Source organism: Panthera pardus, unplaced genomic scaffold (assembly GCF_024362965.1).
Source record: "Panthera pardus isolate Hobbes unplaced genomic scaffold, ASM2436296v1 HiC_scaffold_21, whole genome shotgun sequence".
Taxonomy (NCBI): Eukaryota; Metazoa; Chordata; class Mammalia; order Carnivora; family Felidae; genus Panthera; species Panthera pardus.
Window position 1 is genome coordinate 27,999,028 of NW_026526777.1, and position 19,222 is coordinate 28,018,249.

Sequence of the window (19,222 nt, forward strand, 5' to 3'; positions counted from 1 at the left end):
CGAGGTCGGACCTGGCCTCCCACCTGCCAAGGCTGCCAGTGGGCCTGAGCAGCCTCCTCCCTGCGCATGGCTCCTTTGTTGGGAGCTTGGATTTAACCTCCGATAACCCCCAAGTTAGCTACCTTTGTAGTCTGAAGCTACAGAGTGGTTTTGGCTCTTTTGAGTCAAACAGCGACCTAGGGAGGGCCATTATGTATATGGCAGAGAGCTAAGGGTGAGAGCCGGGAGACCTCCAGGAGCCCAAGAAAGCTACCGCCTCTCTAGCCCTCTTTTGTCCATTCGCAAGAGGACAATAGTGTCCATCTAGCCTGCCTCCACACCTGTCAGTGAGCCTTGCTCTCTTCAAAGAAATAACCGTATTTCTAGTCACTCGACACTGGGAATCTTGATTTCTTCTAATGGTTCTTTTGAACCTCCAATCTAGGCTTTTCCTGGGCCCGACTCCAGAGACCCTGCTCTCAAGGACAGTGATTCACTTGCGGCTCTTCCTGGGACAGAGGCAGGAGGGGGAAGCCCCCAAGTATTGGAAGGGGCTGCCCCAGATGGGAGATTCTATAAACCCATTTCCTGAATTGTGGAGACGTAGTCACAAAGTTAAAACACGGTTTTATTTACTCATTTATAAATATGGTTGTGTTTACAGGCATCATATAGATGTGAATATTATTATTCCCAAACTTTCAAACACAGAATACTTAATAATACTATATAATAACAACCAGTAAAACAAAATCATTCATCTCAGGGTTGAAAGGCCACTCAAAATTGCATAAAAATACATTCAATTCACAAAGCGAATCTGGCTCCCCTCCCTAAATGCCCCTAGCCCGCCCCAGGTGTATTTACAAGGGACTGAAATTAATCCACACAACTCAGCTGGAAACGTTACTTCTGGCGCTTGAACTGCGGTGGAAGTGAGGTCGGGAGTAAAGAGTGGAGTGAGTGGAGAAGACACAAAATTCAACCCTGAAAATGGGAGAGGCATGAAGACCCCAGAGCGGTTCTTATAAGCTCTTCTCGCCCCTATCTGATCAAGGTCAAGGCAGAGGAAGAACGGAGGGAGGGAAGCCATAAAGACAAAGGCTGAGTCTGAATGGCGTAAGTCCGTACATTCTCCGAGAGCAGGGAGTGCATGGGCAAAACGTGTTCCCTCCCTCTTCAGGGAGATGATGGCCCTACTTAGGTGCCAGCTAGGTGGCAGGCCCGATCGTTCAAGGGCTCAAGGGACACGAACTAGAAGCAGAGTTATTGTGGATTTGTGCATCCTTCCAGAACCCTCTCCTACCCCTGCTGGTGTTCTGTGCTTGAGCCCCTACGTCCTTCTTCCTCTAATGGCTCATTATTTGGCCTTCTTCACCAGAGGACACACTGGGATCTGTCCCAGGCTTCAGTGGTGTGGGAGGGAGAAAAGGCAAGGTCAGATATGTTAAGGTGAGAGTCTAGTAAATGCTGACATCACATGTCCCTGTTCAGGATCTGCACTCATCCCCCAACTCTGGTTTTGTGGGACTTCAGAGGCTCAGACAGGCTCACTGCAGTCACTGTGCCTTTCCTGAATCTTCTCCTGCAAGGCAGCAATGGGCTGAAGTTTTCTTCTGAGAAGACACTCTGTCTCTAGCTGGAAATAGTCAAAACTCTCAGAACAAAAACTAGACACGGCTACCCATGGTCTCTCTGGCCAGTCTGTGGAGAAGTCGAACAGGCCCGCCATTCAAACCTCATTTCCGAGAGGCCATTGGCACAGCCAGGGACCTCTGAAACTAGAAGAGGGTGGTGGTGGTGGTAGTTGTTGGCGTATGGAACTCCTCCAGGAATCATGGCTGATTTGTGGAAAACCTCCTCCCCTAAGTACCATCAGCGCCAAGTGAGAAAAGCAAAGAACAAAGAATGGAGGAAGATGAGAGAGGAAGGGTGAATGGTATGTTTTCCCGGGGGGGGGGGGGGAGAAGGACATAAGAGCACCCTCATGTTACTTTAAGGGGACCCCCAAGAAGTTTATTGGAAGCGCGAGGGGGAAATTTGGAGAAATAACGGAAAGTATCACTCTGGAAGAATCACAGTCCAAAATGATAAGCAGATGGGAGAATGGCTCAGGGAGAAGTCCTTTAGGGGACTGGAACGGCAGGGGGAAAGCAAAATATAAAATAAAAAGAATGAACAGGACAATACACTTGGATAAAACTGGTTCATCAAGAATATGCCAGACTTCCTTCTGAAAGCTCTGTGCTAGCAAATGTGCATGTGTATGCACACAGGCTGGAAGCCAGAGTGCTCTCCAAATTGTTAAACCTCTTTAGGTAAGATCATTCGTCAATTCGTCACTCATCGGTGGTGCCTGTCTGTAAACACAGCCTCTTATTACAGTTCTTCCTGAGGGGCTTCCGGGACACTGGGTTGCAAGCCACACTAGGTACAATTTGACGCTCACCCACAAATCTCAAAGGACAAGTGAATGCGTCTCTTCCCCTGTAGTCGTTGGCAGGCTAGTCAAGATTCTCGATTTGGTTTTTCTCCGTCCCCAGAGACCACCTCCTTCCCGAGTAGCTGTGACAATAACAGTTCCTGGGCAGCAGCGAAGTTGATCTGTTTTCCAATCTAATCAGAACACAAGCGATCAATAGCTGTTCCCTGATAGGGTCCGCTGCTCCCAGGCAATGTCGATACCCATTAGGGAAGCTGATTAAAATCTGTGCTCCGCTGGGGGCCAAAGGATGAGGGCACCAGAGAGCCAGCACTCATTCCCCTGCATGCGGCTCCACGGCTCAGTGACCCCTTCCTCTGGGGCTGGCGGCCTCCACGCTGCTCTTTGTTCTGCCTTCTTCCCACCTTCCCACTGCAGCTCATGGCCACCTCCCTTTTCAGGGTCTCTGTCCTTCCACTCTGCTCACACCCGGTCCTGCAGGAGGCTTGTCAGGGCTGAGTGCTGTTCTATGCAATATGGCTGTGTGGACTTAGGGTCTAAAGCTTTTACTGCCCTGGTAGAGTGCTCCTGCAGACCTGCTTAAAGGAAGGACCATCGTGAACAGCACTGGAACCTCCTACTTCTAGTCCAGAATCCAGAGGAGCTCAACAGAACTAAAGGCTGAGGTTCTCACTGAGGAAAATTCTCTTGCTGCTACAGGGCAGAATTTAAGACTATGAGCAAGCTGGTGCTAAGCAGAAAGGCAATGTCTGCTCTTTGGATGCGAACGGCCACGTAGACCACATTCGAGAAGGTGGAGGAAAGGTAGGTGGAGGAAATCTATGAAGGAGCAGCTCTATTTCCTATTAAAACAATTTGTCCAAAGGCTGCCTGCAACAAATTGCTTTGTATCCATTTCCCCATGAGCTCCAATTTCCACCTCTGCAGGTTTTAATATTCTTACCCAGCCATTAGGAGGAAAAGCAATTGCCAACACCATTCAATTACCCTCAGTATTAAATTCACTTTCTAACAAGGATGAGAAGCCAACCTTGACTTGCCGATGTTAAAACAGTTTGAATCCAGAAGAAACCAAGAATTTTTGCCCTTGGAAAGAGCAAAAATTCTGAGTGTAAGAAATATTCTGAAATTCCTAGGTGTAAACAAATCACAGAATCTGAAGCCTAGAAGGGATCTCAAGGATTATCAGTCCCACTGCCATTTGCAGACAGGGAAGGTGCCTTTCCCAAGGTCCCAAGAGTTGGCCCTCGAATCCGATGTTCTGACTCCTAGGGGCTTATCCCTTCATGTTGGCTTATTCTGCCCTCAAAGCTGTCTTGCTTATTGGGTCAGAGGAATCACATCCTTTGATGGGTTGAAATCTGCCTTAAAAACCAGCATGGAGGCCAAGATCTGCAGTTACAGTTGGGCCTACATTTGGGCAGGGACCACCAATAATTGACAACTGTGTGTCTAAAGTTAGGTGCAGTGTTAGCACAAACGATGGCCCCTGAGAATGGTTGGAAGAGAAGGACACCAGCCGGGGTCCATGTAGTGTGACGTCCTTAAGCTCTAGTGGAAATGGTGGCTCACTGGGTGGGGTGGAATTAGGTGTCCCCCCTGCCTATTGGCTCAGTTGCCGAATCCTTTACACACTTTCCCTTTTGTGGTGCAAAGCAGCCTGGAGGCCGAATAGCTGACAACACATTAAATAGTTCTCTCATGTCCATGCCGCTTCTGCTCACCTTGCACCCACCACCGCACACAGAGGGCACCCACGTCGCCAGGACCTTCTCCTGTGCCAGCGGCCGGGGCTGAAACGCTGGCCATTCTCGGAGGGGAGGCAGTGTATCTGTCTGTTTGGTGAGGAGAGGCTGCACTGGGGCCAGAAATCCAGAGACCGAACCAATTGCATGGCCTTGAGAGTTTCTTTTCTCATCTCTGGCTCAGTTAAAAGCCCCTGATAGCAAGACAGTTCACACACATTTTTGTGGGATTCATAGGCTGATACGTGGGGTTTCAGCCTTCTTGGAACTGCCCAATAAGCACGTTTTGTTTTGGGCAGGGAAAGCATGTGAAATGATCCAAACCAGAGATCTGAAGCCTCCTTCCACCAGTGGCCTCAGACAGCAATGCATGCATCTTGGTCTCAAACATGGAATGGGGGACAGGAAGGCCCAGAAGAGAAGAGAACACATCCTGCTGTTGGATAGGACACGGCAGGGAGGTTCCAGGAAATATCAAGTGAGACTGCCCAAAAGAGAATTCAGTGCACTGAATAAGCCCAGGGCAGGTCTATTCTTTAGATTCTTTCAAGGCAACACCCCAAGATTTGCATAACCCTGTTGCACTAGAGACCGGGACTGGGGTCAGAGGCCATCATGCCCAAGAGCTATCTGGAAAAGAATAAGCAGCCCTTGAAAGACAAATAGGCAAGGCAGTGAAACTTCAGCCAGAGAATCTCTGGAATGGCCAAACCATTACTCCCAAAGGTGTGGCTTGGTTTTGAAAAATATCAAATTAATGAGAACAGAGGATATAAAGCTGTACTGAGAACCTTCTCCTCCTCATTCTGATATTTCATGTAAAGACTAAAGTGACACAGCCGGGCCCCAAATTGTTGGCCAGACCGGCAGTATTCATGCAGCTTTGAGCTATCTGGGGTGCTCATGGGCATCCAAACCAGCAGGTTGAGGACAGAAGTTCTGTGGCCACCAGAGAGACCAACAGCACAAGAGAAGGGAGGCCTGCTGTGGCTGGCACCCAGGGTGCACAGCTGGTCATTAGGTCTCTAACCATCACTCCTGGGGCTTCCAGTCAATCCAACTGTGAAGAAAGGGTGTTTTATTTTCTGGAAAGGGACCAGAATTCAGAGTCTATCTGTCTAATAAAATTAATTGCATAGGAGAGAGTGCCTGAAATTACCTAGCGTGGTTTACACTTTCATGAGCTCTTGGCCATAGAATTCAATATTCCTGAGATTGAGAAGCTTGTTAATTTTTCATCACAAGGAAAACTTTTCTGGCAAGAAAAGGCATCTTTAATGTGAAAGGGCTGTGTGAAGCAGCAGGGGCATAACACCACCCTAAGAGTTTTTAGACTCTGTCCCACGCTTTTGAAAGACACAAACAGATCTGAGGGAACTCTCTGTAACCCCCTTTACCCTGTCTATCTAACGGAAGAGGGTCAAAATGTTTTCCTAATAATTCTTTTTCTGAGAAAGAGGCAGCAACCACCCCCATCCCTTGCCCAACGTCCAGGATGTGCCAGGAGAACCAATTACTCAACACCTTGTGTTGATTTCCCCTCTCCCTAGAATGAAGGAGATGTTTATAGTGGAAGCGAGGAAACATTTTACTCTAATTTAGCATTCCCTGAGAACTGAGTGCACAGCGCTCCCATGATCATACAAAATCCTAATCAGTAGCAGCTTCTCTTGGAAAATAGTTGGAAATGGAAGAGAGACTTCTGTATACTCTAAAAATGGGGTTTTGCCAGGGGAGACATATTTCCTATTTTGGAATTAGGATCTTGAATTATAGCCTCTGGTTTAAAGAGCATGTAATGTTTCAAAGAGCCATGGAGAACTATATTGTCATTTTCTGGAAAGAAATAAAAAATGGACAGAGGTAGTATATGTTAAGAGAATGGATCACTCAAAGCGCTGAATATCACGGGCAGCTCTAAAATGAGGAGAATTTAAATGACTTGCACACTCAAAATAAACGAACCAAGGGAGAATACCGATAAAGAGCAAATACGTTGAGTATTAATATTGGGTCATCACCAAGGACCAATGGTTTAATTTTGTGCTAATGGAGTATCTGTCCAGGTCTGGGCATATTTTAAAAGGCTGTTTTTTTCCAAGAGACGACAGACGAGATGTGACAGACAGGAAAAGTATGCCATGTGGGGAGTGCCCCAAAGGACTGGGGAAACATCAGCTGGAAGTAAGGTTAAGGGGAGATCCCCGCCTCCACATATCTGAAGGGTTGTCACATCAAAGGGCAGTACTGGACAACGTGGAGAATCCACAGGCAGACCTTAACTCATGTTAGGAAAAACTTTCTGGTTATCAGAGTTGCCCAACTTCCAAGGATTAAGTGCACAGCCACCAGGGAACACCTGACCGTGGTATGTGTGTGTGTGTGGGGGGGGGGTCCCTGTGACACAACAATGGAAAGCTCCATCATACGATCTCTGGGCTTTGCCAAAGATTCCATGACTCTCATGAATGGGTTGGAAGGATCTCATCACTTTCAACCTCTGTTAAGAAGTCATTGTTCCTGCTGGCTTCTAAGGAAACAAAGGTCTCTCCCCTAAATCTAGCCACCAGAAACAGTCACATTCACCACCATTATCACAGCACGATGGGCTGCCATCTTGTACCTTCTTTGTCACGAGGTTGCAAGTGTCCCCAGCTACTCTACTTTATACCATATGTCTTTCCAACCTGCTTTCACTCCCTAGTCTACCTCCCATCAATCTACCCTCCTCAGCTCTCATGCCTCCTTGCGAGGACTTCCTTTTTCATTAGGAGCAGGTGCCAGAGTGAAGAGAGGAAAACAAGGTCAAAAGGCGGTGAGGCGGAATGGGGTGTTCAGAGCCCAGATTTTCTACTAAAGAAACTCACTGTGTAGGGAAAACATGTAGGAGATGAGAACAGTGGGCTGACATTTATGCCATGGTCTGGCTTTTCAGCGAGAAGGCCGGTGGTGCTGCCACCAAGGCAATTCTTCTGGTCTCCAGAGTGCCCCAGGAGAAATGACTTTCTATAACGGCCAAAGGCAAGGGAGGTCAGATGCTCCGTTCTAGCTTTTACACCATGTGGTGAGGTGGTGGAGGGGAGACAGAAAGAAAAATAAAAGGATAGAAAGGAAAGGAATAAATGAAGCCAGGGTCATCTGAGCCCTGGGGAAGGGGACGAGGCATGAGGGAGGAGTAGGAGTTAAGACTAGTCAGGGATGTTACTGGGTTGTTGATAGAAAAAATAACAGTAACACCAGCGAGGAGTTAGAGAAAAGTCAGTTCCTGAGGTGAAGACTAGCAGAGACCTTCAATGCAGAGTCACTGTCACCTTGAATCTAATGGAAACACAGCTCCAGAAGCTGTCGGATGATTTTGCCAACATCCTGTTTCTCTTGGCATCCCAGACAGGATCCTGGAGTGGCCACCATAAGACTCACCTATATCAGAGGACACTGGAAGAGCGTGAAAGGCTGTGGGGTACTGGTTTGGGTAGAGGCCTTACGTGTTTGGACCAAATCCAATGTGGACAAGTAGCTGAGCAGCAGGAAGTTGGGGTCCACAGCTGAGCCTGGTGTACTCCCCAAGGCCTTCTCCAGATGGCTCGAATGGCTCCAATTATCACAATCATGCTTCAATTAAAACTGTCATAAAACTCAGGGGGTGGGGGTATAGGAGGAACAGGGCACTGAGAGTGCAGAGGAAATGTACAGTGCAGAGAAGGTGACTGGAAGAGGGGCAGAAAGAAGTGGTCCTTCCACCAAAACATTCACTTCTTTTGGTTGGAAGACAATGGCTGGAAAAGAGGCATGGGGGCAGCAAATGCCGTCCTATCCCTCCTAAATCTGGAGCCTAGTCTATTTGGACAGTTTGCTGATGACTCTGATGAGGGCACCATTTTCATCTTTCAGCCTCTGGTTGTCGGATTTCAGTTCTGTTAACACCTGTAGGTGACAGAGGGAAAGGTGTGTTAGAGCTTGGCATGATCAACTCCTCTGCCCTCCCTGACCAGACCAGGCCAGCCCAGTGGGCGGGGCCTTTGGAGGCAGCTGATACAGTGAAGTGTCCCCATGCCTTCTCCCGGGGATGAACTTCCCCTGAATCTTCCTACTTATTGAGTTGGTAATGCTCGTATTAAGGGAGACCACAGCCCCTCCATCTTTTGAACTAGCATATTTAGCAGTATCTTATTTCTTTGTATGCAGGCTTCATGTTCCGCACCATGTATCCTTTCATTCTCCTGAGTCAGTAACTGTTTTCATTGGTTCGTGCCCTTGAACTCACTTCAAGTCTGGAGAAACTGGGGAGAATGCCAAAGTGAGCTGCTAGGGGCACAGGGAAGAAATTTAGAAAGGAGCATTGGGTCAACTAAAAGAGTCAAAGACAGACACTGCTTCACACCCCATCAAAAATAGGAATGCAGGGGAGAGGGGGCACAACTCAGCTTTCTGTCACACCCACAGGATGATTTAAGGTCCTCCTTCTAGTGCCTTCTGTGATAAAAGCCACCAAAATTCTCGCTGGTCATACTACACGTATCCACTTTCAACCACTAAACCCAGGGGGCTTACAGATTTGGCCACCACAGAGCTGTGAAGCACAATGAGTGGTGGGTATATGTTTAATAATCCTTGCCCAAAGCTCCCCAGTGGTAGTTACCAAGGGATACCAGGGTGCCTTACTAGCAATTTTAGGGAATTCGTGTTACAAATCCAGGAAACAGGTGCTTTGGGGGATGGGGGAATAGAGGTTTCAATTCTATTGCAAAACAAAGAAAAATAGCAGCCTTTGTTTTCAATCTTTGCAAAACAAAGGCAAAATAGCGGCCCCAAGCCCCAGTCTGGATATCCAAGTCTTTATATTGTAAACAGGCACTCTGACAGGTATGTGACGCATCTAAAAACCATAATGGGATGTTGATGAGGATGTAGTTTATGGGCGGGCCCTGCTGGCAGTTTAGGGAGACTTAGGTTAGAGGGTAAGCACATCTTCACTGTGAAGGCTACAAAAATCCACATCTATTCGATACAAAAGTGCTTTGATTGATTCGTCATCAAACCAGTGGGACTCCTGCAGCAGGTGAGGTCTCTAGTAAAGGATGGCCTGGGCTCAGGTGTCATGAGGCCAGTTTCATTCTAGTTCTGGCTCTGCTATTAACCGCTTAGGGGATCTGACTGTACCTCAAGAAATAGAATTTTCGTTTCTTCAATCTCTTACGGAGGATGTAGATTAAATGATACAAATACATATGTGTATGCGCATATGTTTGTATCACAGAGACGAAAGGATTTGTATTAATGGAACAAAAAGAACACAGTATTGAATATCCATACTGTGGAAGGCACTGGACCAGAGGCTCTCACTCCCATGGTCTCATCAGTACCTCATGAGTCTGTGACACAGTTGCTATCCTTATGTCTACAAATGAGGAAATGAAGAATTTCGTAACTAGTCCAAAGTACCCAGCTATTAAATGGCAAAGCTGATACTGAGCCCCTGTGTGCCTGATTCCGAAGATTATTCTTTCATAACAGAGGTCACGTGGGGGTGGAAAACAAAACACCAGCAGCCCAGAAATTCCAGCACTGTCACTGTCATTAACAATCTCTATTACTTTAAGCAAACTCAATTTCTCTGAGTTTCCAGTTTTGTGTCTAAAAAGAATAATCATTTCTGCCCCAGCCGCGCATCAAGCAGGGACTCTGTGAGGGCCCCAGGAGGTCCCGGATGTGAAGTGTGCTGATATGCATAATGTGCTCTGCGGCACTCAGGACTCCAACTACCATGAGTCCTCCCACGAATATGGGATGGCAAACAGCTAAACTACAAATCTTACTAAAAAGACTTTCATCCAGAAAATATCAAAATAAAGTTTTGGTCCTCTGACCCTACCTCTCCAACCTCCAACCTAATCAAAGCTGCTCTGGCTGCTCTCCTCCGTGCCTCTATCCCTGTGGCCTTGACTACCTGAACTCAGTGCTAGGAAACTCATTCCAAGAAGACTTTTAGAAAAAAATCAGCCAGGATGGCCTCACAATGCTTTACCTTCCCATTTGCTCTCCAATGGCCCCAACCTGGGTCCTGCAGCCTGGGTATCAATGAGACTCTGAAAGTCATATTTCCATAAGAGGATTCCATAGGCGGGGGGTGGGGGTAGGGAGGGTACGGGGAGAAGCTATACATGTCAATAGATTTCATTTCCCTGCCAGCAGCCCATCAAATCAGAACTGAGCTGACCCCTCCCTGCTTTTTAAATGTATAAACAACTCGTTGAACCTTGATGATTTATTTCCACGTTAAGAACTCAATTCTTTAAAAAAAAAAAAAAAAAAATTGGACAAGGCAATTTCCCAGCTGCAATATACTACAACTGACATCTTGAGGGAGTGTCAAAAAGTCCAAGAAGTGGAATGTAGAAATCAAGCGGGGGGGGGGGGGGGGGGAAGTCTCATAAACTTGACTCTCAAAAGAGAGAGGAGGAAATGAGCAGTGTTATCTGATATTCACTTGAAGTTAAAGAATGATTAAATACGAACACATGTGGAAGCACTGTACAAGTATGAGGTTTAACAAAGCTTTATCATTTCAACCCCCTGGATGTCAGCTTTCTTAATTTCTTTTTTTCTTTCTTTCTCTTTTCTTTCTTTCTTTTAATTTACATCCAAGTTAGCAGATAGTGCAACAGTGATTTCAGGGGTAGATTCCTGAATGCCCCTTACCCATTTAGCCTATCCCCCCTCCCACAACCCCTCCAGTAACCCTCTGTTTGTTCTCCATATTTAAGAGGCTCTTATGTTTTGTCCCCGTCCCTGTTTTTATAGGATTTTTGCTTCCCTTCCCTATGTTCGTCTGTTTTGTCTTTTAAAGTCCTCATATGAGTGAAGTGATATGATATTTGCCTTTCTCTGACTAATTTTGCTTCGCATAATACCCTATCGTTCCATCTACCAGCTTTCTAATTTCTAAATTTCCAGTTTATCATAGTTTGGCGGTAAGTTATCTTGGGCAAATAAAATTATGTACATGTGTTTTCCCAAATATTACTTCATACAGCCTTCGATGAGGAATGTGTTGAAGAGGGAGAGGATATAAGGGTCTCTGAGACCTAGGGCAAGGCTAGCTGAAGGCGGACAGGGGCTCAGAAGGAGCTGTGTCCAGGCTGCTTTGCTTCTGACTACTCGGGAAGTGGGAAGGAAGTCCCACTGCTCACATCCTGTTGGAAGTAGCCTGTACTGCACACCCAAGCAAGATGATTTCCCTAGTGGATTATTAACAAAACAAAAACAAAAAACAAAAAAAGGCAGGGCCAACTCTCTGGACCACACTGTCAGTTTGGCTGAGTTATCCAATCTTTCCTTCTGGTAGGGGTCGGCAAGCGTTTTCTGTAAAGGTCCAGATAATAAATATCTCAGGGTTTGCAAGCCACATGGTCTCTGCTCCAACTATTCAACTCTGCTCTTGTAGCACAAAAGTACTTATGAACATAAGGTTAAGATATAAACAAATGAGCATGGCTCAGTTCCAATGAAACTATTTTTGGACACCAAGATTTGATTCCATGTATTTTCATGTGTCGTGAAATATTATCCTTTTTCTTTTTTCCGCCAAGTGTTTGTATGGCTCACGGGCATACTGATGGGCCACAGTCTGCTGACCTGTTACAGAAGGTCATATACTATGTAACAGTTTCTTTAAGCGGTGAAAGCTTTTGGGAGGTAAATGGCTGTTTGGAAGTGAACCTCCACCAGGGAAGTCAAGAGTGCTGAGGAAGCAGAATGTCCTTCATCCTTTAGCTGCAATGGTGGGGCCACACTGTCGTTGTTTAATAGACTCTTGCACTGTTTAGGCCATATGCTTAACAAATGGCTAAAACTCTGTGCCAAATATGCAGACAGCTAATGTCACAGTGGCTGAGGGCTTGGGTTCTGAAACTGACATATTTGGTTTGAATTTTGGTTCTACCACTTACTCTTTGAGTGACCCTGGGCAGGTTATTCAAACTATAACTCGTTTTTCCCCCATATGTAAAATGATTGTTCTGGGGAATAAGTGAGAAAAAGCATATAAAGTGCTATGCATGGGCCTTAACAAATGACAAATGTTAACTTTATTCACTGCTGAAAGCACAAGATCTAGTTTTGCCCTATATCCTATACTATCTTGCACAAAGAAGGAACTAAAAATAACTGGGACATCTTCTGTGGGTCCCTTGTTCACCCCCATCAAATTTTCCCATAATCCTGAGGCTTATCTTAAAGCATGGAGTTTGGACCTTACAGGGCACTCAGTAAGTAGGGTAACTAAGCCGCTTGGTGTGCCAGGCCGTGGTATCCCTGCCCTTTCAATTTTCTTTCTGTGTGTGACAGCAGCTACAGCAGGATATTAGCCCAGCCCTTATGGCAGTTTGGGTGCTGCAGATCTAGTGGGTATTAGTTGCCAGCTACTGACCCTGAAGGCACAAGCGAATAGGCAGAGAAAAGAACAGGCGTTGGTCAGGACTAATTAGACTGTTGCTGAAAATTAAAAACTCATGTCAGGGAGTGAAACTGCTCAGCAGTGGTGACCCATCATACCATCGTTGGGTAGGAAAACAAGTGATCTGTGAGCTTGTCTTTCAGACCGACATCCAGAGAAAGGCTCCAGTTTACCAAACAAATTTTTTTGGTTCTCGGTTGAAAATAAATCCCCACTCTCTGCTCCACTGACTGTCATCAACTTTGCAAAGCTACCCCCATTAGGGAAGGTCTCACTGTGTGAGGGTCTCATTTATAAAAGCTGTGTTCTGCCTCACAGCCCACACACTGGCTAGGGGTGGGGTTGAGGGACACATCCCTAAGGCACCGAGATTTGTGGCAGGGATCAGAGTGCTGCCTCCCGAGAGGGGGAAGAAAGCAAAGATTATTGCAGAAGGGAGGCAAAGAATGCCTAACCAGTTCTACTCAAATGGTGGGATGGGCGGTGATTTTGCTGGTCATGGAGCTCTAGCCTTCAGTGCTAGTCGTCCCCATCCAGCGTGCTGTCAGATGCGAAGACTTAGTTCTGTCTGTTATCCAAAGGGCCATTTTCAATCCTGGTTTCACAAAAGAATCAACAGTGGAGGCTTGAAAAAATATTGATGCCTGGGTCTCAACCTGGACCGCTGATTTTTGGGGGTGTGGGGGTGGTGGGCCCAGACACTACATACAGCAAAAGCTCCCAGCCCAGGTTGAGAGCGCCTGCCTTTGCTTACCCCAGGCCCAGCTACATTTGGGAGTCTAGGACCAACCCCAACTGCTCTAGTGATCAGGTTGCACTTGGGCTGCTGCTGAGAAAGTTCAATCTCAATTTGGCAATGACCCCACCAAAGAAATCTGTATATACACACAGGTACGTGCATACGTATGTGTGTATCTATGTGTAGCCAAGTAAGCGAATCCATATTCAGTCTCCAGGGGAGGAAAAGGTGACGTGGTGATCTTACCAAAAGGACCACCAGCCCGGGCAAGGTTTCCCCCACTGCCTCCCTTGACCTCAGCTATTATGTCCCACTCTGTTTCTCAGTCCTGGCTCTTTCCATTTCCAGATGACCGACCTTTATAGGCACTCGCATATGGCGGCTTGGATGGAGGGGGATGAGCACAGGGATTCTGGGCCCAACAAGAAGACTGAACGTGCCTGGAGTGGTGGAGGAGGAAAGTGAGGTGGAGAAGAGGGGCAAGAACTAGAGCTCCTGGGTTTCCGAGGACTCGACGGACTCCGAGAGTCGGGCCACAACTCGGGTCAGGGCCCTGTTCTCAGCCTGCAGTTGCTCGTTCATCTGCTTCAAGGTTTGAATCTGTTTTAGCTGGTGGAGGTTCTGTAGAGTGAAACATGGAGGGGACAGACACACAAGAGAGAGAGAGAGAGAGACAAGACAGACCAGAGGAGATAAAAGTAGGACAAAGAAATCACGTGACTTTTTGTTTTTGTTTTTAGTTGGCATGCAAGAAAGGAAATGAGAAAGGCAGGAGTAATGGTGGGGGTGGGAGGAGGGATAATGGAGAGAAGCACCAACGAGGGGGGAGAGCCGGGCCTATGATTCCTGGCTAAGGTCTCACTATGTTGAAGATCAGCCATCTGAATACAACCACCAGGCTCTCAAATAGCACATCTGGATGGCTTTTGAGAAGGACAGCCCACCATGTGGCTTGGGGCCTTCTGAACAGGTTTAACATGGCTGAGCCATAGCCTTGGGGCCCCTTCTTCATCATCATTGGGACCTGGAGTTCAGGACTCGGTGTGTCCCCAAATCCAGCTACTGCCCTTTTCTTTCTCCCTCCTCTTATCTTGGCCCCCTACTCCTACTGGTTCTCTTTCTGGGTCCTTCTCTTACCTCATTTATTTTTTAATTTAAGAAATAAAACAAGGAAAATAAAAGAGGGGCTGTTGTTCAAGAGTTTTCTGTACAAGGCATGTACTGTTTAGGAGGGTGAAGTGGCACATACCAAGATAAACCGGCAGCTGTCAGGTGGTCCTCTAACCTGTTTTGTGGGATGCTTCACTAACCCTGCTAGCTCTCCACTGCAGTCTGGAAGCTTGTTCCAGGACCCAAGAACTGCCAACCCACCTTTGACCTGCGGTACGACTACCTGCAACACGAAATTCACAGCTAACTGTGCTCTCTTTGTCCCAGTTCATGAAGAGGCTGGGAGCTGCTTCAAAGTGTTCACGTACAGATTCATCCTCTGAAAATCATAGCCGTGCACAAAAGTTGGAGAAATCACAAATGCCCACGATAACGGAATTGGTTGGACTGATGTACTAGTCCAGACCTCACTATTTGTAAGTGTTGCAAATGGAACAGAACAACCAGCCCCCAGATATTTTTCCTAACACCTCGTATCCTCTAAAGGACCTAAAGACTGCAATAAATGGCATTATATCACAGGCCTGCTTACTGTCACTTGTCCTTTCCTAAGTGGTCATCTGGACTGACCCTGTAACTGAGACCATCAACTCTTTGGGAGGAGGAAAATGATTTCATTATGCAAATGGAGCTTCACAGAGGAAGGTGAAAAATCCTGTGGGTTACAGTGACTACGAACCAGAGAGACGTCTCTCGTACCCACACAGATGTGAAGGACAGAAATGAAGGATTAGTGGAGTTATAGTTGGAAGTGAAGAAGCAAGAAAATGAAAGGTAGCATGAAGGGGAAAAAACAGTGAAAAGGAAAAACAAGCAGAGACAAACTGCTCAATAGCTCTTTCCCCAAAGAGGGAGAATGAGCGCCTTGGAAAAAAGGCTGAGCAGCCAAACACTTCCACGTGGCCATTGAAGGGCAGGGACCAAGCAATGCTCTTTACCCTCTGCAAGCATCTCGGCCACGAAGAGGACTGAGATCAGAGGAGATCATGGTGCAGCATATGGAAATATTTAAAGAAATGGGCAGGGACCAAACATAAGAACCAATGGAAAGTCCCTGGCTCTCACCCTTCTTTGGTGTTGACATTGGACCAAAGCTTTCAACGTAATCATTGTCATTATATAAAGTGGTCCTTGCCTCCTAGGGAATAATATTAAAGACATAAACTATGAAAAGTATTCAATCTAACATGTGAGTACAAGCAGATCGAGGTGGAAGGATTTGGAAGTTATCAGCATGAGGGAGAGAGGCAGGAAACAATCTTGTGGAATGTTCCATAGGAAAGAGTACTGAAAACAAGGCACGGCAAGTAGGAGGGAAGGGCAGGGCACAGAGCAGGGTGGGCAAGGGCAGGATCAGCTAGTGATATTTCTAGAGTGAGTAAAAATAAAAATTCCAAGACCAATCTAAAAGGGCAGTGGCTGCTGGGCCCCTCATGCAAGGACCTGGGAAAGGGAAGAGAAGGTCTGGAAAGGAGGCTGATGCTGAATGGAGGATGCAGTAGAAAAGTCCTTGGGTCAGATGTGGGCAAGACCAAGTGCAGCCTAGCACAGCTCACGCTGACATGCACGCCTGTCAGAGGCTGGCATATAATCCTACTCCATTCCAGGATCTGAGTGGAGTTTGTCCTGGGAAGAATTCATAAATACTTACCTTTCAAGTACGGCCAGAAAGGCACAACCCGTGTCACAAGCACAGAGCCTCACATACACCTGGATGAGCCCCTCTCATGGTTCATTTCACCTGGCCTTTGTACTTTATTTGCCAGAGTCACAAAAACAGGCACCAGAGTCACTTTCTGTCCTCGAGCACCTACTTTATCTTCAGGGTTCACTGGAGGTCAACTCTCAACCTGCTCCCTACTGATTGCTCCAAGAGGTTTGAGCATCTGTATGAACCAAATATGCAACAGGCATGGGGTCTAACTGGTCCTTAGTTCTACTGGGCCCCGGATTCGACAAGACAGTTACCTGTGCTGTTGCCTGACTACCTAGAACACACAGATTTTGCCCACTGATCACTCCCAAGATGTTGATTACCATAAACTGTAGCCTGGATGAAGAAGGACTTGAAGGCTAACCAAGCAGCTTCTTAGACTCCTTTAAGGCCAGTGATATCGATTTTATGATGTCTGTATCTATATATCTGAAGTTTTTGCCTATCTGAAGGTACAAACACAAGCATCCTGAAATTGGTGCTGACTGCGAGGCTTGTATGTCCCTCCCCTTTTGTCCTCTAGGGGGAGCTGGACGATTTGTAAACCTGGTATTAGGCTTTGATGTAAGCAAAGGGTATTTAGGGGCTTTAGAACTTGCAGGTGTTTCTTCATTTGACTTTGCAATTGGTAATAAAGAATAATGGAAACTGACTGGGTCGATTTTTTTAACTAAAAAAACAAACAAAAAGCAGTTTCAAATTGGTGTACCTATTGGCCTGAGGTCTAAATAATCAGGATCTGGTTCCACTTGATGATTTAAACTGAATTTGAAGCTGGCTGGCAAGTAACTCATGGCTGAGAGTGCCAACACTTTCTTTCTTTCTCTCTCTTCCTTCCTTTTTTTTTTTTTTTAAATGTAGGCTTCATGCCCAGTGTGGAGCCCAATGTGGGGCTTCAACTCACGACCCTGAGATCAAGACTTGAGCTGAGATCAAGAGTAGGACGCTTACTCGACTGAGCCACCTGGGCACCCTGGGAGCAAACACTTTCATGTATTATGATCTCTACTGAGGAAAGAAAGGAACTTGTGGCCTAGTTTAGGAAATCATAGCCTGATAGGATAGGGAGAGAGAAATACATAAGCCTGTCTCAACCCATAGGACTGACAGCAAACAGAACCACTGAAGGGGCTCTCATACTTGGCAATTAGAATTGGAATGGAGATAAGGAAGGGCCTCCACTGCCCCAATTTGGGACTTTCTGGGTCTTTGTGTGTGGGCCTGGGTGGATGTGGTGCAGAGTTCTGTGACTAGTGGGTATGGGCTGGTTTTGGGCTCCTGGGTACTCATTAGAAGGCACCAGCTTTGGCCTTGTTTACATGTTCCTGCTCAGCACTTAGGCTATTCTTTAATGAGTACCACTGACAGCTGCTTAATAGCAGAGTACAGATGGCATAGCTCAAGGGGTTTCAAAAATGGTGGAGCCCCCAGTGCAACCAAGAGCTGTGGACATTCGTTCATCAAGAACTGTTTAGCTCTACTAACATACTGCTCTAGATGGGAGAGAATACTTATGTGTGGTAGGTGAGGTAAGTCTGGAAAAAGCAGAAGATGGAGAAGCTAATGGTGTTGGATCATCCTGTTTTTATCATCTCAGGAGAATCAATCATTTCTTATTTAAGTGCCACTTTTTGGAGATATAAGTAGGTATTGTTTGAAATTCTATGTGAATGTGATCAGTTATAGCCTTGGGATGGTAACAACAGAACTCAAGGGCAAGGCTTGCCACATCTCCTTCATTCTGGAATTATAAAGAGTTACAGGACTATCGGCACTGCATCGCGTGTAAACTTTTACCTTGTCAGGTCCTGAGAAGTTTTCAGTAAATAATCAACTTTTTTGGACACTGGAATAATAAACGTCTCTCCTAAAGCGCTCCAATTGCATATTAGGGATGCTTGCTCACAGAAAGGGATTTGGGGCTCTGTCTCATTATCACCCCAGTGCTTCTGGTTCCCAGGTTAGAAAAAAACAACCAAATAAACCCCTGTGTTTCACCAGATGAATGCTTTGTATCACACGTCATAAAGTAAGATCCTTGAAGGAAAAAAAAAAAAAAAAAGCCAAGCAAGCGCTAGGTGATTATGGGCATGTGGCATCACGCCCCGCAGGGCTCAGATGCTCCCAAATCATAGCCAGGTGGCTACCCCGAGCAGCTCTATATTCCCTGCTGCTCTACATCCCCTTTTCAAGGCAGCGAATTGACTCTTCTGGGTAGGTTACCAGTTCTTAGCACTCAAAACTGCCTATGATGGCAGTTGCTCGTTAAAGTGGCTAATGGAGATGATGGTCACTGTAGGTCATGGCAAAGAGAGAGAGGAAAGCAGTGAGCCATGAAGTGTCGCTGGTGGCATGAGCTAATTCTAGTGGGAGAATCCCGAATATTACTGAATGTTGCAGGGGAAATGGACCGGGGCAGAAGATCGACATGCAAATTAATCTGCATTCCACTGCAGAATGTCTCAAACTGTGTTCCTTCCAGCAAAGGGCTGAGACAGGGAGGGGCACCAGGCAGGAGAGTCTCTGGCCATGTTGAGCCTTCCCTAGGCACCTAGTGTGAGGCCTGGGAAGCTGGAAACCTTGTTTTAGCCTTTGTACCCAGCCCCTTGAGGGGCAAGTTATTGCTTGGAAAACCTTAGAAGTTCAACTTAATTTTGTCTCCAGCCTGCCAGACGCCTCTCCTTCAACCAAAGGCAGCACTGGCTCCCAGAAGGGCCTTGAGGTGTCCACAGTGGATGCTGCGTGAACCGAGAGAGTCTATGAAATGGCTGAGGAGAGGCGCTCGGCAACTCTACACATCGTCTCTTCTTGAGGGGGTTGAGGGGTGGCCCTATGCTCAACCACCCAGTCCTGGCAGGCACTCAGAGAAGGGGCACACAAAAGGAGAAAGGAGAGTTCTCCATACCTTCATCTCCTCCTCCATCTCGGACATTTTCCGCTCCAAGGCTCTCCTCTCCTGTTTAGAAACAACGAGACT

The 19,222-nt window shown here is 46.6% G+C and overlaps 1 protein-coding gene across 10 annotated transcripts in view; it reads right to left on the bottom strand.

Moving 5' to 3' along the window:
* Positions 1-586: 586 nt before the first annotated feature.
* Positions 587-19,222, bottom strand: part of PPP1R12B (protein phosphatase 1 regulatory subunit 12B) — a 218,258-nt gene continuing 199,622 nt past the window's right edge. For 7 of the 10 annotated variants that reach the window (XM_053909048.1, XM_053909047.1, XM_053909049.1 and 4 more), the window contains 3 exons: positions 19,151-19,201; positions 13,808-13,982; positions 587-8,097 (listed from right to left, as the gene is read on the bottom strand). In XM_053909048.1, coding sequence (XP_053765023.1) covers positions 13,848-13,982; positions 19,151-19,201 — 186 coding nt within the window. In that variant the 3' untranslated portion in view covers positions 587-8,097; positions 13,808-13,847. The remainder of the gene's footprint in view (positions 8,098-13,807; positions 13,983-19,150; positions 19,202-19,222) is intronic. The other 3 variants (XM_019431665.2, XM_019431695.2, XM_019431729.2) reach the window with 1 other exon arrangement.